The sequence below is a fragment of the Chroicocephalus ridibundus genome, chromosome 1 (genome assembly GCF_963924245.1).
Source record: "Chroicocephalus ridibundus chromosome 1, bChrRid1.1, whole genome shotgun sequence".
NCBI lineage: Eukaryota > Metazoa > Chordata > Aves > Charadriiformes > Laridae > Chroicocephalus > Chroicocephalus ridibundus.
The window spans coordinates 137,870,310-137,897,326 of record NC_086284.1 but is presented as its reverse complement, the minus strand read 5'-3'; the positions used below and the strand labels follow the sequence as shown (position 1 = coordinate 137,897,326).

General features: G+C 39.7%; 1 protein-coding gene across 3 annotated transcripts in view; it reads left to right on the top strand.

The window, feature by feature from the left end:
• Window positions 1-27,017, top strand: part of LRP6 (LDL receptor related protein 6) — a 129,810-nt gene that overhangs the window by 27,418 nt on the left and 75,375 nt on the right. For all 3 annotated transcript variants that reach the window (XR_010073666.1, XM_063355443.1, XM_063355434.1), the window contains exon 3: window positions 25,838-26,035. Coding sequence is in view for 2 of the 3 variants with exons in the window: in XM_063355443.1 (XP_063211513.1) it covers window positions 25,838-26,035 (198 nt within the window). In the remaining variant the exon portion in view is untranslated. The remainder of the gene's footprint in view (window positions 1-25,837; window positions 26,036-27,017) is intronic.

Below are 27,017 nucleotides of genomic sequence, written 5' to 3'. Positions count from 1 at the left end.
GCATGTGTTACTTGTGACTACTCTGTTGATCTTGACAGGACTGCTCATTCAAAATTAAAAACGTTCCTGAACATTTTGTAGGACCCTGGCTGAATACTTACTTAGCAGTTCGTGGTCCTGGAGCTAAGAGATTGAAGTAGGTCTCAGTATTTTATTATTTTATTTTTTGGGGGGATGAGAATATGGAGGAGAGAGAAACTTTAAGATTCTCTAAAAGTAACTTTATGAAAATGAGAAGTAAAATTTGTCCTATTGGAGAAAGCTACCTGACAGCTCTTTTATAGACTAGCAGAAGTCCTATATTTAAAACTAGACAAAAGGAAAGAAAGCGATCCTGAAAATTAAATAGGTCTAAAGAGTACACTCCTGAAATCAAGTAGAAGGTCATCTATGGTAGTTACTTGTTACTTAAACCTTGACTTGAGTGCTGCCTGTCGTATTACAGATTAAGAAGTCTAACCTTAGGCTCCTGCTCATGAACTGTTTGGCATAAGACTCTTCTATTGTTGATTTCCAAGACTGAGTTTGTTTAGGGATTGTCATTCCTGAATTCACAATTGCCTGCTCAAGTAAGAAAAAAATTTTCTTTTGTGCCAATGAAAGAATCTGCAGAGCCAGTTAGCTATAAAGTAAATTTATGAAGTGAATCTATTAAAAAAAAAAAAAAAAATTCCTTTTTGTACTAATGGAAAAGTCAGTAGCATTCTGAAAATAGTTGTACTCAGTGACATTTCTGCATTAAAAATTATAGTTAAAAGCAAGTATTTGCATTTTGGAGGAAGATGAGACTTTTAAAAAAACATGTATTTATCAAGATTATCTAATTGTGCCTTTTTTCTTCTCTCTCTCTCTCTCTCTCTCTCTCCCTCTTCACAAGATTTCCCCCCACCATGTACGCCGTGCACTCTTCCGACTTTCAATTTTCCAAGTATGCTTTACATTCAACTTTTCGAGGGAATGTATATAATATAAACATTAAGCATATCCTCTGGGCCTGTGGCTTTTAAGTGTTTTTCTTTCTGAAGTTCTGTTTTCCGAAGTGTCTTAAAGATGGTTCTTAGAATCTGTCTTGTGAACTGCCTGGTTTTTCAGGCTGGCTTGTTGTGGTCGACCGTGAAGCTTGGACAGATAAAATCACAGCGTTAATTGTTATTTTGCCATAGCAGTGTTGAGTATGCTGCTTACGTAGAGAACAGTGTTTTTGCACAGAGAGTTTGTGGCATTCCAGTGTCCAGACTTGGATCGATTGTTTTCTTAGTGCAGGACCTAGATGCTATATAAAACTTCTTTTCAGGAGCTGCTGAATATTAATTTCAAATGTTTTCCTTTGAGATGGTAAAGGATATGAGTAAGCTTACTGTATGTATTTTTTTTCTGTTAAATAAGGAAAGACTAAAATCACGTTTAAAACAGTGTAAAGGATGACTGCTCTCCCCTATGTAAGTATACGCCAAATCTGGTTAATAAAACGGAGTTTTCATGATAATTTAAGAAATGCACAAACTAGGTCGTGAGAACAAGTATGAGATCTATTTTATACTTGATAGTTTTTGTTATTTTTAGTGAAAAGAATGGCTGCGTTTTGCTCTTGCCTGTGCATCTTCCTAGCAAATGTATTGTTCTGGTGAAGCATGAAACTTGCCTTTTTTATTGTTCTCTGTTGCTCCCAGATAAGTTTCCTTTAGTGTGACCATGGTCAAAAAGTTCACATGAACGTAAGACACAGCTTGTCAAACATATGTTCAAGTGAGTGCTTGACTAATGTTTTTCTGATGGAAAAGTTCTGGCTCCTTTTTTTAGAAACAATAAGAAAAATCTATGGGAACAGTTAGCCTTTTTATGACTGACTTTGAAGACGTTACATGACTTGTTTCTTCATTTCAGCCTGTCCCTCTGGAATTATGAACTCACTAAGTTCTGGCATCTATTTTCTCAATACTGTCGAGAGCTGTGTATTAATCGTCACAGAGATAGTTTGTTGTTCTCTTTGTGTGGCTAACTGTATAGTTGTCAGTCTTTAAAAAAAATATAATTTTAATGCTCCAAAATCATAAAATGGCATGAACAATTGCTGTATCCAGGGACTCAACAAAAAAGTCGTAGGCAAACTATGTACAGAATAAAGCTTTTAGCCTTAAATAATGTTATTTCACCTAGAATTACCCTCTTTTGCATAACTGAAGACAACACTGTTTTAAGGTAGTTCTGTTTCTATGTACAACAAGAAATCATCTAAGTTAATAAAGTGGTAGTTTATGGCCTGGTGCAATCTCCACTAGACATTTGTAGGCTGAGTTATGCAAGTCACATGCCCTGTTATATAGTTAATTTGATTACAACACCTTATTCAGCATTTCAGCAGTAAGAACTGTTGACGAGAATGGCCGTGCCCAATTTTATTTCAGAGCTGAAGTGTCTTATTTATCCAAGACCTCTTTTCATGCGTAGATTTGTTACCCTTTTTAGGATTCAGGGTGCTTGAAGTTCTTCTCAAAACCCTAAATTCTCTGTGGTCAGCCAGGGAATTCAGAGACAGTAGTGGGCATGGATAGCATTCTGATTTGGGGCATAGAGTTGCCCTTCAGCAAGGGTAACTGTAGTTTAATAGTGGAAGAGTTCTTTCAGAAGTGGGCTCTTTCAGAATTCAGTTTTGGTTTAGTATTTGTCTCTTTTTCACAGGTTTGATAGAATTTTAAGTTTGCCTAGCACTATGCTAACTGCTGAACTGGGAAGGTGTGACAGTGGAGTAGAAAGATAGGAGGTTCTAACTTAAATAAAAATGACTGGTACTGAGGACTATGTGGCTTGATAAAGTGTCTTCCACAAAAACACATGAACACCAGGCTCTGTTTTTTCTCCTTTCTACCACTTCTTTGCAACCAAAATGTTTTACTATTATTCCTCTTCTCCAAAGCAGAGTTGGTTTCACGTATCATAAAAGGAAGCAAACTTTTTTTTTGTTTTGCCAATCACTTTTTTTAAGAGTTCCTCTGCTTTTTCAGCCTTTAATCTGCATTGTAGTGTTGTGTCTGTGTCACTCTTGACGTGTTTCAGAGCGCATTGGATGAATTTGTTTAGAGAAGCAGTTATTTTATTTTCCTTTGTGTCTCTTCAGAAGCGTAAGAGTGGGCAAAATGTGTCAGCAGAAGTAAGCTGAATGATCCCACAGACAAACTCTTGTTGCTGCCAGAATAAAAATACCGTTCAATTGAATTGACATTTTAATGGTAAGACTCTGTGTATTCAGTTATGAAATTGCCTTCCCCAGTCTGTGACAGTTTCCAAGGTGACTGTGAGTGGGGTAAATGTACTGGGATGTTTGTTCCTAGATAAAGATTTAGGTGGGTGCCTTTTTTATATATAATTAGCTTCTTTTTGCATAGAAACACTTAAGTAGAATACTGTGTGATTTGTGGAATGATTGTGCGAATAATGCGTGCACAAACACAGGGAAATGGTAGCTGCTAGGTTGGAACCAAAGTCTGCTTGGAGGCATCTGTTGTCTTGTGCACTTGGTTGGTGGGTAGAGGTTGTGTGTGTGCCTGTGGCACCGACCTGCTTGACTCACTCTTTCTAGTTGAGTAGAACTGCCTCAACAGCTTCACGTAGGAGATGGCCAGATCTGGTCTGTGTAGGCTGGAGGGAGCCCATGTCCACAGACTCAGGTCGAAGCCAGGGTGGTTTGAAGAGGGTGACTTTAAGAAATGCGAAGTGTCTCACTTATCATCTGGGTCTTGTGTGTTGTGATTCTTGGAGATGGCAAGAACTGTTGCAGCCCAGCGGCTGGTGTTTTGGTCTTGTCACCTCGTAGTGCTAAGAAAATTCCCCAGGCACTGCAGTTCAGCAAGCAAGTGCAGGTCACACAGGGTCTGTGGTGGCATGGCAGTGCAGCAAGTCATACGGCTGGGTTGTGTTACGTAGCTGTGGATGTTTTCCGCAGGAGACCATAGTGAGAGCTGTGTGGTAAGAAGGTATTTACTCTGCAGAAGGCTATTAATGTTGTAGAACATAAAGGTGGTTGTGGAATGAGTGCCCTTGTTTATAAGGGAAATATTATCCTCTGTCTTTAAGCATGTAAAAGATAGTTTAAAGATCACAACACTACACAAAGCCTAATGTAGGCAATCGCTTAGGGGAGGGTGTTTAATTGCTGCTTTGTCATCTGTAAGGGCATGAGCTGTGAGTTTTCAGTATAGTAAAGGTCTAAATGTAGCTTGGGGAATGGTGGTTGTATGGAGTCAGGAAGCCTAGCAACTGGATATTTTAGTTGAGGGTCGGTTGCCATTTAATTTAAAGTTAAAAGCTGTCAAACCACTTGCATAGATAAATAGGGAAGGTTTCTGTGTGTAACTCTTGATATAATGAAAGCTTAACTCCTGTGTTTAGAAGTAAATCAGGCTATGATATCAAGTAACAGGCATCCAGACAGTGTGGTCATTCTTCTTAAAATGTCAACAGATATTTTACACAAGTCAAGTCAGTGTGTAGGAAATAGTATGGTTGGGTTGCATCATCCAAGCTTGCAGACCTTACTTCTTCAGGTAAGGAATGTTTATGTACAGATTTAGTTGAAGATTTTATGCCATGAAATGGCAATAGTTACAAGCATGTAACTTCACAACAGCATCACACATTCAGTGGTGTGATGTGTCTAAAAAGACAAGAATTTTGGTAGTGGTTCAGTCTGCCTTATCACTAGACTTGGATGGAATGAATGATTTGTGTATCACTGAGGAAATCCACTGCTTACTGCAGTGTTTTTCAGGGGATGGATGACTGAGGATTTTGTTCCTGATTCTTCTTTGTGTGTTGTGTTGTGGTTTTGGCTTTTGTTTGTTTGTTTTGATGAGAAGTCTTGGGCAAATCACTATTCCTGCCATAACTTTCTTTTTCAAGACATTTGATGTTATTTATCTGGTTTGTGAGCACAGCATTGTTCTCTGCTTTTCTTTTTTGCTCCTCCCATTCCTGCAGATGTCTGCTGGAAGAGATACTGAAATTCTGTCTGCCTGAATGGTGTAGGTCTGGGCCAATGCTGTGCCAGCCTTTTGTAATTGTGTTTTAAAACATATGAAGCAGCAGCTGCGCTGTTGCATGTTCATTATAACAGCACTGCTTGTCAAACAATTTAGACAAATTAGAAGGGAAAAGGCAAAAATGTGTTTCAAACCCGAGAACAAGTATAAACACTTTTGGGAACACTTTGGGGGATGCTGGGACAGACTCAGGGAATGTTTGTGATAAAAGCACTCCTTTCCATTGCAGAATCCCCAAGTGCAAAAACCATTGTGCTAATGTGCTGCTGAACTGTTTATAAAGAAACAGAGGTGCTGACCTGCTGCCTTAATTTGTGGAGATGAATTATATAAACTGCATTAAATGGTGAAGTAAGAGCTAACGCTTTCATTAACGGGTTTTCAGTTAGTTGAAGTTGGTGTGGAATTATCTGACAGTTTATTTTTGTAGAAAATGCTGATTCATCAAAATTGAAATGTTTTGTGGAAACATATGTTTTGACTTTTCATTAGGCTGTTATCCTGGTTCGCATGGTTGGACCCGTGAGCTTCCATCTCTGTAGCCATCATCCCACAGTAGCTAGCTGTACGCTGGTAAAATGGTTGAGCATTTTCAGCTGTAGATAGTGGTGTGATCTCACCGTTCTTAGGCGTTTCTATCCAGGTAGATCTTTCAGTTTCAAATGTTACTGTCAAGTGTTATTCCACTTCACTGATAACTTGTAAACATTGGTTTTGTTTCATTGATTACAGCAAGACTTAGATGAGAGCAAGTCACTTACTGAAAAACACAGTACTGCTCTTTCCACATCCCCAGTTCTCATTCTTTTGACAGCTCTTCTTCATCCTGGCACTATGGTTTGTGCTACACTGGGTATTGCCTACATGGAAGGTAGGAGTAATGCTTGTCTGGGTCACCAGAATTTTAATACCTGTCTTGCAGACCCTAGAAGGCAAAAGGGTGATAAGAATATAGAGGAGGAAAAGGAGGGAAAAAAAAAAAGATTAAAAAGACTTTTTTAGGAGACAGGAACAGAGCAGCTTAGGAGAGATGAGGTCTCTTCCCCTTGTCAGATGTTCCTGTGCTGGTTGACCTGTAGATTTTGGTTATCTTATAGGAAAGCTAATTATCTGTTAACTCTTTCCAGAGGCAATCTTTTTTTTTTTTTTTTAAGAGTTACTAAGCTGTTTATCAGTTTTCTAATTTTTGCTCACTGGTGTTTGCTCTCTAAAGTTATTACAAAATTTAAGACACTTTTCAAGTTGTGTGTTACCCCTATTAAATGTATGATTTTCATGGTGACACATTGAAGTCCACACCACGAAATGCAAAAGCATTTTTCTTTATTACTTGTCAAAAGCAATGCCATTAAATTGCAACCAGCAGCCTCCTAATTCACCCTGTGATTTGTTCATCTTTTGTCTGAATACTAAGCAGCTTACTTTGTGAAAGTCGTGTTATCTTTAAATACATAAGCAGATGCAAAAGAGGAAATATACACAGTTGCTAAATAGACCTGTGTTATCATTTGGTAGATATTCTTGCTCCATCATCTTCTGGAATGGGGTGCATTCTTGCTTCTACAGGTGGGACTGGGAGTATAGAAAAGAAGTAGCAGCATTACACTGCCGAAATAAATAATTTGTGGGCCTCATTGACCACTCCAATCTTGTCAAGACAGCTGTTAACCACCTTAATGGTGTGGGGATTGGATACTATTTTGGTGGGGTGGCATAATTAGTGACAGGTTGTGCTGCAAACTGATACCTGTTTTCTCTGATAATTTTGGCTTAAATAGGCACAGTTGAAAAACAGTCCTGGTATAGATTAGTGCTTCCAGTGGAGGGTTTAACCAAATGATCAGTAAGCCATTCCCTTCAGTGGTTCTACGAGACCTAATTTTTTCTGTACGAGATTCTGTTGGTTGTTTAGCTTTCCACATATTTCATGGATGTTTGGTGTCTCTTGCTACCTCTGCCAATGTGATTAGAAGTCAGAAAGTGAGGGAGATTGGTGATGGGTGGCATGTTCCACTCCTGACCTTGGGTCCCATGTTCAAGTGCTGAGGAAAAGGATTGCTGCAGAATTTTGCTGTACTCTTAATTAGCTCTTCTGAGGTTACAAGTTTATGCATCTGAGGTTTGTGTAACTGAGAAGAGCCACGTTCACAGCTCTTTACACACAGCATATGAGACTGGGCTAGCAATGAGCACACGCACACAAAGTTGATGAACCTGGGAGGTGACAATAGCCTAAAAATAGGGACAAGCAGCATTTGTAGCTCATGTGTAAGATGTGTATGTGAATACTGTACATATCTGAGCCTGAGTCAGAAAATAAATCCCAATTTGGTCTTTGCAGTTTGTTGCTCAGTTTCAGTCAAGTTGGGCCCCAGCTTCACCTTCCTGTGGGAGCCTGGTGGCCCCGTGCAGGTCTATAACAGGGCACCCATATGGGACAGACCCATTCCAAATGTTGTAGCCACTGGATGTGTTTCATTCAGCGCCTCTTCTCATAAGACCTCAAGGAATCCAGCCATAGCATGCCTCTCTCTGAAACACCAAGTTTTCTAAATTCCAGTGTTCAGAGAGAAACTTGTAGTTTTTGGGTGGTTTTTTTGTTTATCTGTTGTTTGGTTGTTGTTTTGTTTTGTTTTTGTTTTTCTCCAGAGGTTTTGCCCATTAGTTAACATTACAGTGGTGGTGTTTTGTCACAGAAGTATGGCTAATGGAGAGGGCCCAGGCAGATGCCAGTTCATTGCAGGGAATGCACAACACAAAAAGCAGCACATAGATTGCTGGTACTGTTTTGGTGATTTTTTTGGTAACAGATAGTCCATGTGTGTAAAGTTTATTTGAATGACCTAGAAAAAGCTTGCTTGTTCTTTGCGCTGAAAAAAACCCACAGTCTCTGCTTTGACAGAAGTTTCATATCTCTTTAGGAGGAGCTACCTACAGAGGAGGAGATGATGTCCCTGCTTAAATAGCAGAAGTTGGTGCCTTCGCTTAGTTCTAGGTATAACTGCCTCATTGACATCAGTTTGGATAGGTGACTGTTTGCCTCTGAAAAGAACAAAATCCCACATGGTAACCTCTCTTGTTAGGTCTTCAGTGAAAGTTGAGTTCTTGCCAAGCTGAGCAAGCTTTGTTTCTTGCACTAACCTGGACCCCAAAAAAGAAAGTGAGTTTGTGCCTTTTTGTTTGAAAGTTAGCCAGAAAACAGTCTTTGAGGGGGAGATACTCCCATGCCTACATAACTCCCCAAGTGCCTGAGTTGAGCTAGCCAGCTCAACTCCCTTTACAGTCACTGGAGAAGGGTGCCTTTCTCCTTGGGCTGAGTCAGAGCAGTACTGTAACCTCTGCAGGAGGCTACTTCTCTCTACCTCTCTTGTTTGAGGAGCCGAGCTGGTGAGCTCACCCTTTGGAATTGGGTTCTGAAATTGGGCCTTCTGTTTAATGCTGCTTCCCTTCAGAGGACTCTGATTATTTGGAAATAATAACGATTTGTTTCAGTGCCAAAGTTGGTGAGCACCATTGCTTTTATGGACCGTAAAAAGGAAGGAGGCAAAAACGTACATTCTTGTTTGGAAAAATGACTATAGTTTAACAATTGAGTTTAAAAACAAAAATGCCCCCTAAAATAAAACGCCGTAAATGTGAGTTTATTGGATAATTTCTTAATGTGTTGTAAAAGACTGAGCAAAAGGGTCATCTCACTGTCTTATTCCATTTCAAGAAACTAGAGCTTTGTAGGAATTCTTGTACTGGAGGCTCCTTAGTGGACATTGACCTTGATTCAGTAACATTAGACTGACCTGCACATATTTTGGACTCTTGCAGTCATTAAAGCACTGTGCCTCATAAAACTGTGATGAAGGCAAATGTCTTTGTATTTCATCTCCATTAAAATAATTAATCTGCTGCTTCATTTTTTTTTTTCCTTTTACTAGAAGTCCTTGTGGTTGTTATAGCATTTGTTTCCAAAGCAAATTCAGGAAATCTTCTATTAGGCGTCACAGCCCACCATCTAGAAACACTGAAGAGTTCTGAGTAGAGAAGATTTTCATACTGAAAATCTTAAGGCGATAATAAAGCCATCAATATGTATAACCCTGTAATTTTATGTATTACTTGGAACTTCAGCGTCTTTGCTTCCCTGAGTACAGAGCATGGTATTGAATATGGCTCAAGTTCCTATCCTAGAAAAAGACTTGCTTACAGAATGAATTCTTGCTGGCCTGGAAAATCCCTTTCTCAAGTAGTTATGTCAGCTCATTCAGTTGATACTGAAGACACTAGGCAATTAGACTTGAGGTGGAAAAAATATCTCAAGGCCCCTACTCCCTTTATGAGTTTTTGAGTTTATGAATTTATGAGTTGCGACTTAGGGATTGGCATTGTTATTGATGTAGGAAGGGAGTTGGTTAGAAGAAGCTTTCGGCAGCTAAGGCTAGCCCTACTGCTGTTGATAAGTCCATTTTCTTTCCCCATGCAGTGAAAAAGCTGCAGTGCCTATTTTCTTGGATTTTTAATTAGGTTAAGGTAAATAAGCATTTCTTTCCCTTCTCAAGTAACAGAGTATATCCATAAAATGGGTGGAGTTGGAGGGACCCTGAAGATCATCTGGTTCCCACACCCCTGCCATGGCCAGGGACACCTCCCACTAGACCAGGCTGCTCAGAGCCCCATCCAGCCTGGCCTTGAACGTTTCCAGGGACGGGGCATCCACAACCTCTCTGGGCAACCTGTTCCAGTGTCTCACCACCGTCACAGTAAGGAATTTCTTCCTAATATCTAATCTAATTCTACCCTTTTTCAGTTTTAAACCGTTACCCCTCACCCTGTCACTACACCCCCTGATAAAGAGTCCCTCCCCATCTTTCCTGTAGGCCCCCTTTAGGTACTGGAAGGCCGCTGTAAGGTCTCCCTGGAGCCTTCTTTTCTCCGGGCTGAACAACCCCAACTGTCTCAGCCTGTCCTCATAGGAGAGGTGCTCCAGCCCTCTGATCATCTTCGTGGCCCTCTTCTGGACTTCCTCCAACAGGTCCATGTTCTTATGTTGTGGGCTCCAGAGCTAGAGATGTATCCTTCTGGTCTAGCTATTCCTTTTGTACAATTGGCCTGTTTCTGTCAAACTGTCAGTGTCAGGTGCCATTGAATCAGTCTTCCCTGGTATGTCTGGGTCCTCTGCCTCCTCACTATTAATGGTTTGCAAAACCAACCTATTCTGGCAGCTCACAGTGCAGTCCATGAAAAACCACAGGAGCAAGGTTATGAAGAGTTAAGTCTCCCCTGAGTAAATTCACTGTCTGTGTTTCTTATGCACTTGGGAGAAGGTGTTACTATTCCCACTACTTCTGTGTATTATTAGAATAACTCTGTCCTCTTCTAATTTCTTCATCTTTTCCAAACATATTTTTGTCCTCAGTGGTAATCCCAAACTATTTTTTTTAGTATAATTTACAGAGCTTGAGATTCATTCTATTACAGTTAAATTCAGTTCAGAGAAGAGTAGTTAAACAGTAATTGTCAATAAAGTAGATAAAAGCCTTTGGTAAAATTGGATAACAAGCATGAAGGGATTACTGTTCGTGATTTATAACAAAAGAAAGTACTGTTATCTGAAGCAGACCACAGAATGGACAGGCTAAATTGGACCTGATATGAAAGGAATCAATTAAATTTAGAGCAAAATACAATTTTTTGGAAGTGCACACAGTCGGATAGTTTTCAGAAATTATTGCACTTGAGATTTGAGTGCATCCCTGATGTACATAAACTTAGCTCTTGGGGAAAAGATTATCCGTGTGTCCGCATACATAATCTGGGATTTTACTTTCTTATATTTTGTTATGAGTGCTGGCTGATGCAAAACTTGGAGGGGTCGGGTTGTATGAGCATGTTACTGCATTTCCATGGAAAATGTAAGCTTAGAGGAAAACCCAAAACCTAGATGAATTAATCGTACTTTGCCTTGGGACAGAAATCATATGCAGCAAAACCTGTAAATTATGCATGGTTTGGACACAAGTCTCAAGCTGTCAGCAGTTGTGTTCAGTGCTGCCTCTATTAATGAAGCTATCTTTCAGCCCCAATCTTTTTCACCCTTGAGATTGTAATTGTGACTCTTAGAAGAGTTTTGGAGTAGAAATGCTTTGCCCTCTTAAAAAAAAGATACTAAAGCTGTCCTGCTTCAGAGGTTTTTAGTGATGCACAGTTGCTTGGCAGACTTGAGTTGGTGGTGGGCAGATGCAGTGTTCAGTCAGCTTGAGAAACTCCTATCTGAAGATATAGTTAAGTAACAGTGGACAGGAATAGTGTAATACCAGAACAGTGTAATACCAAGAACTCAAACCTCTGGTTTTGGGTGTAACAGGGATATAGTGAGAACAGTGGGAGAGCACTAATAATTAAAGTGTAGTTTGAGAGGCAAGAAATTTGACAGACAATTTGTATCCTTTCAGTCTTCCCACTAGAGTAATTCCTGTAGTAGAAAAAGGACTTAAACCCACCGTGTTGCATGTCAGTGGTCAGAAAGAACAGAGTAGAGTGGCAGCTGAAAACACTGGTCTCTCTCATGTGTTGCATTCTTATCCCTAGGAATTAACAGTTGTACACTGGAGAATAATTGATCTTGCCTAGTGTCCAGACTGCAGGTCAAAATGCGACCGGAGTTTACCTACTAGTCAGTAATTTAGTATAAATGCAATTTTTGTGTGAATTTAATTACTAATTTAGAATTGCTGATCATCAAGTTGGTGCTGCATCTGCTTTTGTGTAGCTTACTGTTGAAGCCCAGTTGTGCTGGCGGGGTTCTGTCAAAATACTTTTAACTTTTTGAATTTGCTACCGAATCTACAGATTTCTGTTCATTGTTCCTGACTTCTTTCATATAAATTATTTAGGTAATTTTGGCAATATTGAGTGTTATTCTGCACTATCTCTTTGTCTCATCCTCCTCCATATCTCGATTCCCAGCTGGTAATGTTTCTTCATCGTGTTGGGCTTAGGTCTAAGACAAGATCATCATCAGCCATCAGCCTTTCTTCACGTGTGCTTTGCTACACGTAATGTTTCCATATTCCCATGAACTCCTCTGCGCTTTTGCTCCCCTAAGGCTTTTGTATCTAGCAAAGTTCTTCCAAAGTGTCAGTAACTGCTACCATAGTTGTGTTCAGTTCTGAGTGAAGCTTACCCAAGGCTGGCACCACCTTGAGGAAGGAGCTAAACTTCTTGTGTATTCACGCTCCCTTCCCTTGTTACCTTGTATATTTTTATTTTTTTTTCTCAACCTTTGCTTTCACTCACTTGTTGGCCACGGATGAGAATTTAGAAAATTACCTGTTGGGGGAACAGGTCCTTCATCCATACCATGTATTTGTGTCCCCTCTAGTACAATGGTTTCCACTTGCAAGATGTATGTAGTAGTTCCTATAAAAACTCAGGTATTGTCTGCTGTCTAACTTTGTTTTGTATTGTTTAAAATCTGTATGTTAGGTTTTCAGTGGCACATTTATAACTCAGAGCAGAACATGCTCACCACTTAGCTTGCTCAGTATCCAATCTGTTAGATCTTCACTTACAAATTCGGTCGCCCTTTCCTGCATTTTTGGGGGCAGAATGGCACAAAGGACTGTGGGCTTCTCCCTATTAAAACAAATCTGGTAACAAAGAATTATGAAAGGAACATAAAGGTAAGGGAACGTCGCAACACCAAGTTTAAAAGCCAGAAAACTGCCGTCAGCTTCAGGGTGTAATAGAAGTGGAGTTTCTGGCTATATATCAACACATGCATCACTTGTTCTTTTGTGGCATTGTGCGTTTTAAGCATTCCAGGCCTGAACTTCTCAGTTTTCCCTCTGGATGTTCTCAGGTTTTAAATTATTCTTCCAAATATTCTCGAGTTAGCTTGGATATGTTAGATTGCTTTTAAATGAAAAAGTAAGTTTGGCCCTAGAGCAAAATCAAATTAAAAATCAATTTGCAACAATGGTTAAGTGTCTATGTACAAGCAGAAATGCCTTTTCATGTGTTCAGCTGGCTTAAATCCTGCTGAATGTGGGAGACTGACCATTCCCCTTCCCCTTTGATAATGACTGATAACGGTTGTGTCTCTAACTGGCTGTTCTGAAGGGTAAATGATGGTCTGTACGTATTATGCATGTAAAATGAATTAACCATCATTGTGCTGAGTATCCACAAAATTACTAAAATCATAAATGTAGGAGGCACTAATCTTTTTTGAACAAACTAACTTGGTGGGGGTTTTGTGTTTGTTTGGTTGGGGGTTTTTTGGTGGTTTTTTCTTTTTCTTTTTCTTTTTTCCTGTAAAAGTGTTAAAGCATAGGGTAGGGAAGGAGTAGAGTAAAAAAAAGCACTTCTAAAACTTCCCTTCTCTCTTGCAGCCTGTTCAAGCAGGGTTAGTGCCTGAGCTCCTTCTGTGCTCCTGGGTTCAATAAGCAGACTTTTCCTGCTGGTTCATAGCAACACGAAATCTCCCTACCTATGCATGTTGGCTTTTCCTATGCCCAAGTTTAATGTTCCCAACTCTTTATTTTCTCTGTGCTTTTTTTTTATCTGCAGCTTTTTAACAGATGAACTGTAGTGAGTGAAAACACAGCAACAAATATAATATCAGATTAAATTGCATGTTTAAAGTTGCCATTTTCTATTCCTGCGTGGAAGATTGGGGAGTGTTTTATAGCTGGGTAAGAGAGACTGCCAGCTTTCGAATATAACGCAGTTGTATGCTGGAAAGATCTCTCATACCTAACATGAGTCTGTAAAGTACTGGACTGTAAATTCACAACGTATTTAGAGGAGATGTCTATTTGTGTCTGAGGTTCTTATGCTTGTTTTACATTTATTAGCATATAATTTACTTTATATGTGGTTAGTGTTTTGTTTACCGTGACAGCTGATTTTGCAAGTTAAATGCAAAGAATGATTTCATTGTTAAAATACTCGAAAATAGTTGTATGAGTTTTTCGGTAAGGAAGAGCTTCTCGCTGCTTAATACCCTCTAGTGTTGCATCCTTCTGAACCGTGCCATGTAACGTTGGCTTTGGCTAGTTTTTTTGAATCAGAGGTAAACCCTAAGTAAAACGCCTAATTTTAAAAACAGAAGCTAATAGGATTTGGCTAGGTGGGCTCCTTCAGTATCAGCACTATACTTGAGACTTCTGCATGTATCTATGTTTTTCTCCTGTTATCTTGTCACTGACACCCCTTTGTCACCCCTCTGGCAGATTTTTGAATGGAAAAAGAGCAAATGGGCCCTGCTCGCGCTGCCTTCACCCCCTTGGATTGTCACAGCACAAGATGATCCTACATGCTTCACAAAACCTGGGCCGTGTGATATGTCCTCTGGGCTGAAGGGGGCTAATTTTCTGCCTGGGCTGGCAATAGCTGGCTTGCTTGAGATACTTGTAGACTCTGTGTGTGTGAGATATAAGGGAAGAGAGACACACGTATTCTTTGGAGAGGGCCTGAAGTACATTTATTAGTGCAGAGGAAGGTAGTCAGCCAGGAGGTGTAACGAGGGGAGTTGTTGGTCCCTGCTGCATTAGTGGCTCAACTCTCCGCCTTCTGCATTGATGCAGGAGAGGCAGCAAAGTGGCAGCCCTGACGTTTGGGTCTCTGGCAAAAGCACCTGAAAAAAGATGGATCAGTTTTATCAGTACAGTGTTTATTGGGCAGGAAAGCAGTATTATTTAAATAAGCAAAATATTGCTGGAATCATATTTTCTGCTTCTGTGAACATCAGAGTTTCGCATTAAGCAAACTGTTTTTTTGCTGATTTTCAAAATCTTTGTTTTTTAAATAAGGTGTACAAATTTCTAGAGGCTGTTTGTATGTGCAGTAGTTCCCCACATCGTTGCTAAATAAATGTAGCTTTCCCTTGCCCAAGATGTTTATCAGTATATCCTTGTATCATTTCTGCAGTACCCATTTCCCTCTCCCTTTCCCGAGCACCAGCTGACCAGCTGAGTTTCAAAACTTGTGGTTTTATCTAGGTAAATTGTTCAAAATGTGATGCTTTCTTCTTTTTTTTTATTTTTTTTTTTTATTCTGTTTATCTTCTTCTGGATGCTGTAGTGAAAACAGGGAGGAGCTACTTTTTTGTAAACAGCCTCTATTTTTTTTAATGACATTTAGTATAATTATTTTAAATTCCGTGAGCTGGTGGCAAATGATCAGCACGTGATTTTTTTTTTTTTTTCTTTTTTTGCTTCTGAGCAATTCAGGGTTGAGCCGGTTTTAAATTTACACTTTCGAGTGATTGGAAGCATAGTTGGGTTTCCCCCAAGTAGTGTAATAGTTTGGTGGGCATTTTCTTTGTGCCTTGTTAGAAAGCGTCTTGTGAGTGAGGCCTGTCCTTGGGAGAGGATTTGGGAGGTTTTTTCTCCCCTTTTGATGCATCTCTGTGCCAGAAGTGATTTGTATGCAGTGTGCATGGTTAATGTTGGCTCTTACCAGAAGAGCAGGTGAATGACCTGCAAGAAGCTTGTAGGAAGAAATGCTAACGACTTGGATTTAAAGCTGTTTTAATTGATTTTTAACTTTAGAATTCCAGGTGCATAAATACTAAAAGTGTAGTTGCTATAGAATGCATAGCCACTTTTTCCATAAAAATTGAATTTGAGTACTTGATATCGAGCTGTTTAAACTAAGAGTAGAAAAGTAAAAGCGGTCTTACTTCCTTTACTGCAGATTCTAACCTAGAAAAAGATTGAGTGAAGTCTCAGGCATCTCAGTTATTTGACAATAATATTTTCAATATAAAAATGGATATTTGTTTCATCTGAGTGTGAAGCCTTTGGCCGGTATTCAGTTTGCATTTAGTGGGCCTTTCTAAATTCTCTGTGAAAACATTCCTCCTCAGTAAAAGCCAAGCCCACCTAGGTTTGTATCTCCAGAATTACAGCTCTAACCAAATCTCCAGTGTAATGCAGTCTGTCTTGTTATGCATTAATTACGCTGTGCCCCTTTATTTCTACTCTTTTACCCTCCATAGAGCAATCTCTTGTCGTCCCCCCCCCCCCCCCCCTTTTTTTTTTTGGTTTATTTTGTAGTGAACATCATGTATCTTTCGATGGGTTAAAAATAAGGCCTTAGTTTTGGTAATTTTCTAGTATGAAAAGACTAATTGGTGCATGCTGCTTTCTTACAGGAGAGTAAGCGATTTAGTGAGTCTAGTGGATGATCAAAGTATAGAAGGAAAAAACCAAACCACCAACCAACAGTCAAGGCAAATGAAGCCATTTCAGAAAAACTGAAATTAATGAATTGCTTGCCTGCATGTTCCTTACTGAAGGCATCAGGTTGGTTTCCATATCAACAAACTGGTAAACAAATCAGAAGGACAGGAACTGAACTAAAAAAGTACTGAAGTCCTAAATGACATTATGAATTCATTTAATTAAAAAAAAATAATCCTAAGGAATGATCGTTACATATAAGTAAGCCTGTTTTACATACCAAACAATAGGGTGGAAACTATGAAAAAAGAATTAGCAGAATGCTTGAAATGTGATATGAAGGGTAAGAGCCAGCTTGGTTTGCTAGAGCATTAAAGTTCATTAGGAGTTCGCTCTTGTAGGAGTCAGGAATCAAGAACATAAAAATGATCCAGTTGGTAATAGTGTACTGAGAGGGCTGAATAACAAAGGGATGTTTTACTGATGAAAGACTTACTTGGAATGATATAAAAAAAAGAAAATCTCACTGTGGAAAAATTGCAGAAGGATCTCATGATACTGAACATGCTGTTCCACAGTTTCAACTGATGGAAGACAGGGCATCTCCCTGATATTTCTTCCAGCTAATCTAGTCCCTTTTCTCCTCTTGTTCCCGGCAGTGGTGGCTTGCCTGCTCATGTTTTAGCACAGGTACTCACTTGATAGTATCATGAGCTGCTTCAGGGAATTGATTGGGCCCCAACTTAATCCAGTAAAACAGAGGACAACGTTAAGTGAGTAGGTCTTGGATAAAAAATTTTACTGTTGTAAGCTGTATCTGCATTAAGGATCGCTAGTATAGTTATACCAGCAAATTCTGTTTAATGTAAGTATAGTTGGTATATCTCTTAGTACCCCGTGTGCAGTTTATAACAGAGAATTTTGCACAGTGATGTACAATGGGATGACTAGATTTTTGCTTGTAAAGAAACAGCCCAGAATGCCAAATGGCAGATTTCTCCCTCGTGCACTGTGTGATGCGGTGGGGATGTATGACCATGCTTTCCTGCCATGGAGGAGTGGGGGTGTTCCTAGGGCTTCAATTTAAGATACAAGTATAGGGAAAATCTTTCTCTGCTTCCTGTATTCAGGATGTATAGGGAGATAAGGAGAAGAATTCTCACAGTTTTTTATTGAAAGATAAGAAACAAGTTTGATTATGACTCTACTGAAAAGATTCTTGTGTGTCAAAGCAGGGATTGAAAAATTCATGGTAGCAGCTGACTTGTCTAGTTGCAGCCCAAGGCTCTTTGAAATTACCAAATTCTAAATTCTTATTTATGAACTAAATATTTACAGTGCAAATGTTTGTATTTTTAGTGCAAGTCCCTGTAAAGAAACATTCTTTTTCATTGCACAAAAACCCTTAAATTTTATCTGGGAAAGATGGTGAACAGTGATCCCACTGTTTTCCCACTGCTCTCAACCGTTTGTAGTTTTAATGTAGCTAAATAGTCTTTTATAGTTGTTTTCAGCATTTTCTTTTAATAGGATTGAAATGGGTGTATCTGTGTGCACGGGCTCCTCTGGGGCTATGCTGAGGAACTACAGTTCCAGGCACTGCCAGGACAGACCTCCCTGAGACTCCTCAGCCCTGAGGAGCTACCCAGTGGCAACACGCAGTCCTGGCTCGGCTTCTTTCCTGGCCTCTCAAGAGACTTTGGCACAGTTGTTGGGGTTTTTTTGTTTATGTGTTTGATTTTTTGAAAGTCTGTCAAAGCTGTCAGCTGATTTGCTTTCCTCTGCTATTTTCGTGTGGTAATTGAGGAACCACGGTAGGTTGGAAGGCAAGAATTTTCCTTTTGTTAATTTGTGCATCTTCTGTTACGTTAACTTATCCTTTAGTTTTCTGTTGGTTTACCTGCTGCTAAAAGGCTGTCTGAACTTCGCAGGGTCTGGTGTATTGCACTGGGAGTGATTCCTTTGCAAAGGGCTGGCCAAGGCCTTCCAAAGCACATCTGCATCTTGCTTCCATCTTGCAGTCAGCTAGGGTCTAGGGATGGTGTTAAATAGGTAACAGAGAGGGGAAATTGTTTCTTTCTATATTTATTTGGATTAAACTGGGAAAATTGTTGAAATATTGTTTTTAAATGCTGCTGAGTTCTGACAAGCTTGATATTTCCTGTGTGCTCTAGGAGGAACCAGAAAATGGCTTCTGTTTTGTAACAGTGGAAGGCATGTTAGACCTCTTGTGCCTGGAGATAGGAAAGGTTAATTTACAAGTTCAAGGAGCAACAGACCTTTCCACCTGCTCAAACAACTGAAATTCTGCCCTCGTTGGGTATTCAGCAAAAATAGCTGCTCCTTGTTTTTTAATGAACCTCCTTCTCTTTTTCCTTGGGATCTGTGACCGAAAGGACAGCCGTATGCATGTGACTCTGCAGTGCATCAGTGTATGTTTGATAGTTAAGTCAAATATTCCTTCCCATGGACTCTCAGAAACCTCTGGGTAAAAATGAAAAACAATCTCTTATCTGTGTTTTTCTTGTCAGATTGCCCAGCATATTCTTTAAACTAGAATACCTGAAAACATATGGCATGATAGCTGAGAGATGCTTTTGTGTACTGAATTGTTTGCTTCTGTTTATGAAATTAAGAGTATCGTGTAAGTTTGTGCTTCCACGTTGATTTGTTATGAATGACTTTCAGGGTTTTTGCTTCAGGTACTTTTTTCAGGTCTTGTGAAAAACATCTCCAGAATCTCATTCTAGTTTTATACTGTGTTGTTGATACTGAGCTAGAAACAGAGCATCAGCTTCTCATCACTTCATCGCAGGTTTTCTTCTTTCCGAAACTGGAATATTTACATTTATCCTTTATTTTAGAAATTAATTCCAAGAAAACGGAAGGTCTGGTGATAATCTTCTTTCTCCTGCTAGATAAGGTCTGAATAGGAGACTAAAGCCATCTCTAAAGTGGAAATCCTTATATTGCCATGCTGGTTACAGGTGGTTCTTTGCCTAATTAGTATACTGCTTGATGTCCTAGGATAAATGCAGTCATTTGCATAAAAGTACTATCACCAGGATAGCTTATTCGTCTTGAGGGACTATAGAGTACACTGAGAAAAATATTTGTATGCCTTATAAAATATGTGTTCCAGTAGACCTTTTTCTAGTGTATAGTAGACTTACATAGATGTGGAATTTTGCACATTGATTTCTCCCTCTTGTCAGTGAAGTCTTTTAGCATCCCTAACAGATAGGCTATGGAGGCTGCAGCAGTTCATCGTTACTAACCTCTGTTTCTGCACAAGGTTACTGCTTTGTTAGCAGGGGTGGCAGTATGAGATGTCTCTGTTACAGGTCATTGTGTTAAAGGCACTGGAGAGACTCATGTCTAGTTTTGATGGTTTGAGCGCTGCCAATCTGGGCTGTGAAATGGAATAGCTGAGGTGCAAGCACCTGTGGAGTTCTGCCAGGCTTCCAGTCTTCACCAGGATTCAGGGGATGGGGTGGGGCGAGTTAAAAAGGTGCCGTTTGGTCCACCGGTGCTTGCTTGTTGAATACATCTGGGTTGTTCAGTCATTTGCTAGGCACACCGATGCTTTTGAGGAGAGTATAATAAAAAAGGCTTGATTTTCAGTGAAAAAAATCTTGGATTGTCTTTGTCCGGTGTATTTAGCAATGCTTAAGACAGATAGTCCTGGGCTCCTAAAACCAGTAAGTTTGAGGCAAGGAAATTCAGTGTGTTAGGATGTTAATAGTTTACTACTTCCTTCACACCCATTCCCCACGTAGCTGCGCTTAGTACATGCAAAAGTGATGTTATAGAGGCAGCTGAAAAGCTGCATAGGGTAAGTTAATTTGCTCAAAAAATAGTCTTGAGTGCATTGAACAAAATAAGTTATTGTAGAGCAACTGTGAAAATGGTACTCAATTGATGTCCACACTTAACTTATTCACAGAGACAAGATATTGTAAAAGAGCACAGTTCTCAGCTAGCTAAGAACATCTTTTCTCTCACGTTTGTCTTGATTGTATTCTAAAGGGATATTTTCTTCCTCTCTTTTATGAAGTATTATCTCCATACTTAATTTGCTATGTGCATTTTTTGCTTCTCTTGGAGAAGTGAAAATATTTCCTGAATTTTGCAATCAGTTGAGAAACTTTGTACTAAAACCTTCCTGTGGTACTTCTAGTCCCCTTATTTGGAAATCCATTTTCTGTTTCATTAGATATTTATTATGTCCTTCTGGATTGCAGTTTCCATCCCTCTGTCAATCCGTCTCAAGAAGTTTCTGCTAAGGATACCTGAAGGCTCACTTGATTCGAATGTCTTGTCTTAAACTCCTGAAGGGCTGCGAACATTTCTTCTTCTTAAGTCAAGAGTTGTTTTCGATATCCAAACACATATTTATTGTGTGTAATTTTCCTGAACTACTTCAGCACCTATCATTTAATTTTGTATTTCTTTGTTAGATGAGTACCAGTCCTACTAGTGCTGGAGCAGGCTGCGTTTCACAAGGACCACTTGCAGAGCTGATGAGCTCCACAGGGGTTGCTGCACTTCTGAAACCTTTGTAAGCTGTGAAGTTTGGCAGCTGTTTGGGTTCCTGTAGAGCTCAGAGGTTCTTGGGGGCTGAAACGAGCATAATTGCAAAGTTGGAGCATTCACTGTGAAGGGCCTCACCAAATAATTGGCTGTCCGAATTAAGCAGCTGCTCTTCCCACTGAATAACGTTCGGGAAGGTAAACGTTTGCCTGCCCTGTAAGATGTCCCAATTAACTGCCTTAAAATCAGCTAAGTGTCGTGTGGGGTATCTCTGTTCAATGAGTGAAACAGTTGCATGCATCTCGATGGGGGCTGGTGTTTTAATGACGCTCCTGGCAGGAGCCTAGTGTCGTGCGGGATAGTAGGGCTGAAAGAATCTGCATCAGTGTTGGGGAGCGGTGCGGATCAGAAAGTTGCAAAGCTGATGGGTGCTGGCAATGAATTTCTCTCCCTCTGTGCATACTGTTGGAAACCACTGCTAAATTATAGCATTTAATCTTGGCATTTGTACTCTGCAAGCTTTTTTCTATGTACGTGGGATATTCTGCCATCAGTGTGCCCAGACTTTATGAGCTTTTTAGAAAAGAAGCTCTGTTATTTATTGTATTTGTTCATTGCACAGAATGGAACCAAGAAATACTGTTTCCTCCCTTTTTTTTCCTTTTTCCATGGCAAAATCTTTTAATCTGGGACAAATCAAAACTGTGGAGGTACAGCTGTGCATAGTGATTTCTCATGCCATTTAAGAGGAAGATTTATTGCCTCAGTTCATCTTACCTATGCAAGATGCAAAAATTAAAAAATACTTACTCTAAAGATGCATAGAAAAATATTTGTAGGGAAAAAATCATGAAAGCTCTTCCTCTCTGTGTTCATAATTTTTATAGATGGTATAACTTATAAGATAAACCAACATTCTGGGCCATGGTCAAACAAAATACCAGCTAAGTACTGATATCTAAGAACCTTCTTCTTTTCTACAAGTACATTTCAAATACTTGATGAGCCTTAATTCCTTAAAGGGGGAAAGTGCTGTATCGTTTCCTGACATGGGTACTTAGTATTAAAATTACAAGCCTAGATAAATAGAAATACACTTTGAACAGCTCACAGCCATTTCCAGAGTCTGCTAGTAAAGTCTGACAAGCATGGCATTTAACAGTATGGAGAAAATACAACAGGTGAAAAATAATGAAGCCGTTCAAAATATTAAGGTTATTTGATTAAAACCAGAGTTTTAAAAAATATTGTGGTTAATTATTTAAATAGGAAAAAGAAGACTAGATTAATGGGATCAGTTTCAATCAGCTGTGGCATTATTTCTTACTAGGTTGAAATGAGATTTGACTCTATGTGGGTTGATTTGATACTAAATAAAAGGTCTTCCTGCTAAGTCTGGTACTCCTGTTACGTAAGAAAGTATACCATGTATGTTTAAAAATCCCTAGGCATAGGGTACCTTTATTCAGTTCTGCAGTTTTTACATTTGATTGTGTTGCTGCGCTACAGCTTGTCCATACTAGATGTAAACTCCTTGAAAAGCTGAATTTGGATGAAGCAGCTAGTATGTAAAGTACAGCAGGGAGGTCTGGGCTCACGGCTCCCGTTGCTGGCTGTGGTGGGGGTGACCTTCAGCAAGGAGGGAGTAACTGTATGGGTCCAGAGCTCTAGTACCAGCCTGTCCTGGTGCTGGAACTGCCTGGAATAACAGTACTATCAGCCAAAGTTAAGAAGCATGAGAAAGCATTCCTATTTCTGGACCCAAGCAGGCTTGCTGAAGTCAGTTGCCGCATGTCTGTATATTCATTGGCCTCTTGGATCTTATAGATCTGGGATTGCCCGGCATGGAGCCCAGTTCTGTGGCTGTACAGTAAACATGCTACATGCATATGGAATTTTTTTTTCCTTAAAATTCAAAGGGTAGTATAGGTTTTAATTTTAAATTTTTATTTTCTGTTTTTCTGAGCTAGAATTAAAATCTTGTTTCCTGGATTTATGTTTTATTGCAAGATATAGCTAGGTAAGAAGAGAGGCAAATGGAACAGTAGTCTTCTGTTGGTACCTGAATGTCATAATTTAGCACAAGACATTACTTTACAGTTAATATTTTGCTCTGTCCTGTGGGCTTTGGTGATAGCTGGTTATTTATTAAAAAAATAAAATTGAAATAATTAAACGTGTTTGAAGACGTTGGGGAGGAGGGAGAATGACCCTTACCTTGTCTGTATGACTGGCTTATCATCGTTCAAAAAGTATGTATGTCGTAACGTCTTCCTTTCTGTATGGTCTCCGTATGGATTACTTATCAGCCATTATATAATGAAACAAGAATCTGTAAGCCTTCCAGAAAGGAGGAGCCAGCACACATATGTGAAAGCTTGTTATTACCTGGAAGAGGGATCTGAGATCTCTGTAGAAAAATTTGTAGAGATCTCTCTGCAGTAATGGGAATTTATAGTCGTGTCTGTGTCCGTCTGTCCCCCCCAGCCTACTGTCGTTGCTAGCCAGGTCGCTGTCACCCCGCAGCAGTTACAGTTAAAGTATGGTTGCAACAGGAGTGTTTCTTCCAGCTGTTTTACCCTGTTCTTCCCATCTCCTCCTGCTTTTATAATCAGTGCTTATACCCTGTACTTGCTCAGCTGTTGCAGAAAAGGCCCTAAGTGCACTTTGAGTAAGAAAGTGAGTGCTGTTGGCCCCTGTGCTGGTTGAGGCAGCTATAGAAACCTGAACCCTGCATGCAAGTGGGAAGTGTTTATGGAGCTGTGCACTGGAATGCATTCAGACTGATGGCTGATTTTTAGCCCAGACCTGTTCCTTGAATCCAGTTTCCTCCATGGCTGTGTAAGCCCTGTACTGGAAACAAAAATATCTGCAAGAAGTTGCTTAAAAGCTACTGTTACTGGAAGCAATGGTCATCAAGCTATAACCTGCATTCTTCTGCAGTGATGAAAAGCCTGGCTTCCCAAGTGAAGCACAGCCCTTGGTGCCATCCGCTGGAGCATGGCTGGTTCCAAAGAGTTTTAATGGAGACATTAAATCCCGAAGGCTTTCAAGCAAGGTGGAGGAAAACAAACAGGTGATAGCGGGGAAGAAAACCTGAAACACATTGGAGAAACTGAGTAGAGGTCATTGGAGCTGATTGGAAATGTTACTGAATCTTAAAGCCAGATCTGTGTGCATGCGTGCTCGTCTGACAAATGAAATAGGGCTGGTTTTGTGAAGTCCGGGAAGGCTTTTCTTTGTTACCAAACTTCCCTTACCTGTTTTTGCTTGAGTAATTGCAGCGTGCATGAGAGGTGAGAGGCAGATGGGGAAGAAGATGAGGCTGTACACCAACTAATGAGCTGTTTCAGACTGAAAAATCAGTCTAGCAAGGTGCCCAGGGCCTTGGAACCTATTAACCTTGAAGAGCTATTTGGAAGGCTAGGACTTGACAGCTGGGGCAAGGAAGGGTCTTTTTAAAGAAGTTTTCATGAATCTCTATTTTTCTCACTTCTTTCTCACATGTGCTTGCTGGTGAAATGCTGCCTGACTTTTTTGAACTTCTCTTTTTTTTGAGTATACAGTTCTCTTATTGCTTAGCTTGACCGGGTGACTTGCTACTGTGCTACCTATCTGAGTTTTTTTTTTTTCTTTTTCCTGATGGAAAACCAGTTTAGCAGTCATTCATGCCTACAGAAATCTCACATGTTCTTTTCAGATATTTGTGCTCTATGTTGAAGACAGGCACGTTGCTCCGTAAAGAATGACTCACTTGGGACTGAATAGGGCAATATTTGTGTTAATCAGCTGCATTTCTGTCCACAGATATAGCTGTGCATTAAAACAAACATGCTGTAGACATGAATTAAGGGGGAAAATATGACATGGAATTTCCTGACTTTTTAAAATAAAAAAAATAATTCTTTGCCAAGAACAACTTCATCTGCAAATGTTTCTTAAATGTGTTGCACATTTGTTTTTCTTTAAAGGATGGGTGGCCAGGCCTCTTCACATGTGGGCACCATACAGTGACATATTGTGGTTGTGTGATGATCTGGGTTAGTTTAAAGGCTTCAGATCTTTCCCAATCTGGATTGTTTTGACTGAGCCAGGTTAGGGAGCACAGATATGAGCAGGTATGCTGGCAGATGTCATGAGGTTATGAGAAGCAATTTAGGACAGTAGTCATCTTGTCTGTTCCAGCTGCAACAACAAAACAGAGCAAGCACCATGGATACACTTTGTCTGATCTGTTTATGTTATATGTTACTACTGTTTAGTTATGCATTCTGTTAACAACCCACAAAAGTAAATACATTTTTTACCACCTGCAGAGAAAGGACAAATATTCTTACCCCCCACTAGTCTCCAGCCATAATAAAGTGGTTTCCCTTCCTTCACTTCAGTCTTAACTAGGTAGCTTCCCTCCCCCCATACTTGCTAAATAATGTTTAAACACGTGCCAGTATATGCTAACATGTTTTAGAATTTACTTGCTTCCCCAGTTTTAAAAGACTTTATGGAGTGTCTTGCCTGGTCACTGCATGCAAACCGTGCTTCTAAACATGTTGACTTAGCTGCCTGTCTCTGAATTTCTCTGGAAAAAAAGGACATGAATTGGTCTTCCATCAAATCCACTTCACTGCCTTGCATGCAACTGCCATGTCCGCTACAGGGCCACACACCTTCTTTTTCTGTTTCCTCCAGGGCTCTGGCCTATGTTGAAGAGGTTGTTGTACTTTTATGATAGTCTGTAATATGTCTTCGCTGTTTAATGTTGAATTCTGAGATTATTGTCAAGATCAGTTGGATATCCCCGACTTTCTCACTTGACCCAGGAAAGAAAGGAACATATGGAAGTATAAGGTGACACAGTTCTGTGGGGTTGTCTGGCGTTGTTTTTCTTTAGCTTTTTGTAAAGTAACTTTGCTCTGTTGTTTTTCATAGAACGTGTGCCTTACCCAATAAACAGAGCTTCACAGACACTGCCTCTGCAGAACAGAGCGCACCTTTGCCTTTACTGAAAGTTGTATCCAACGTTCCAGTTGTAGATTTATACGTGATTGCTTTCTTTTTTTGTCTTTTCTGTTTTAAAAATAATTATAGGTTCATGTATTGGACGGACTGGGGAGAAGTGCCAAAGATAGAACGTGCGGGGATGGATGGTTCAAGCCGCTCCATTATAGTCAACACAGACATATATTGGCCAAATGGACTGACGTTGGATTATGAGGAACAGAAACTTTATTGGGCAGATGCTAAACTGAATTTCATCCACAAATCAAATCTGGATGGAAGTCACAGGTAAGAAGTTTCTGTTTGATCTATATAATGCAGTGGTTGTCTTAGAAGATGTTGCTTGAGCAACATAAAATCATAAGCTCTGTTGCAGGGAATTGTTATGTTGGCACTCACAAAATTTTAAGCAAACTAATGCTATCAGAAACTTTTACCCTTTCCCATCCTCCCCTTTCCAAGACTGAAGTCGAATGTGTGCTTCTCTGGGGTATCCTGTAACTCAAGTCTTTTCTCAAAACCAGTCCCATAAAGAAATACTTGAATCCTATTCTTAATTGTGTAAGACTGTGTAGCAAAATTGTCCCTTTTCAATAGGTCTTCTGTGCTCTGTTGCTGTGATATTCAGAAATGCAGGAAATAATTTGAAAAAAATGGATCATCGTATACCAGCATTTCAGTTGCATTGATCCCTAGGGATTGGGAAATTAGTGGAAGACAGTCTTTACAGAGAACTATGCTAAAATTACTGTTCTCCTCCAACAGTTTTATAGTGATGATGTAATTAGTTTTGATCCAGTCATGGCTACTTCTTAATTAAGGGTATAACTGGTACTTTGTATATGTGGGTTTATCCCTAATTTGGGTGATGACCCTCTTTGTTAAATGAGATAGCTTTGACAAGTGCTGTTTGCAGACACAAATGAATTGCAGCTTGTGCCCAAGGTGTCATACAGAGATAGGATTTTTTTTTTGAGATTATCCTTTGCAAATTTTTGTGATGCTTTAGCTGGTTTATCTAGACATGAAATATCCTTCATTCTGACCTCTTAGGGACTTGTCCCTTCTTTCACCACACATGCTAACCTGGCATCAAGAAATCAATCATCTTGACAAGATTGGTGTTTTGTGTGGACTTGTGAGTAGGAACATAGTCAGCATGCATGAAACATATCCTGTTTCATTACCAACAACAGTGTTGTCTTGTGGTATTATTTTGCATTTCATAGTTTCGTGTAATACTGGTTTGAAAGGTTATGTCATTTTCTTC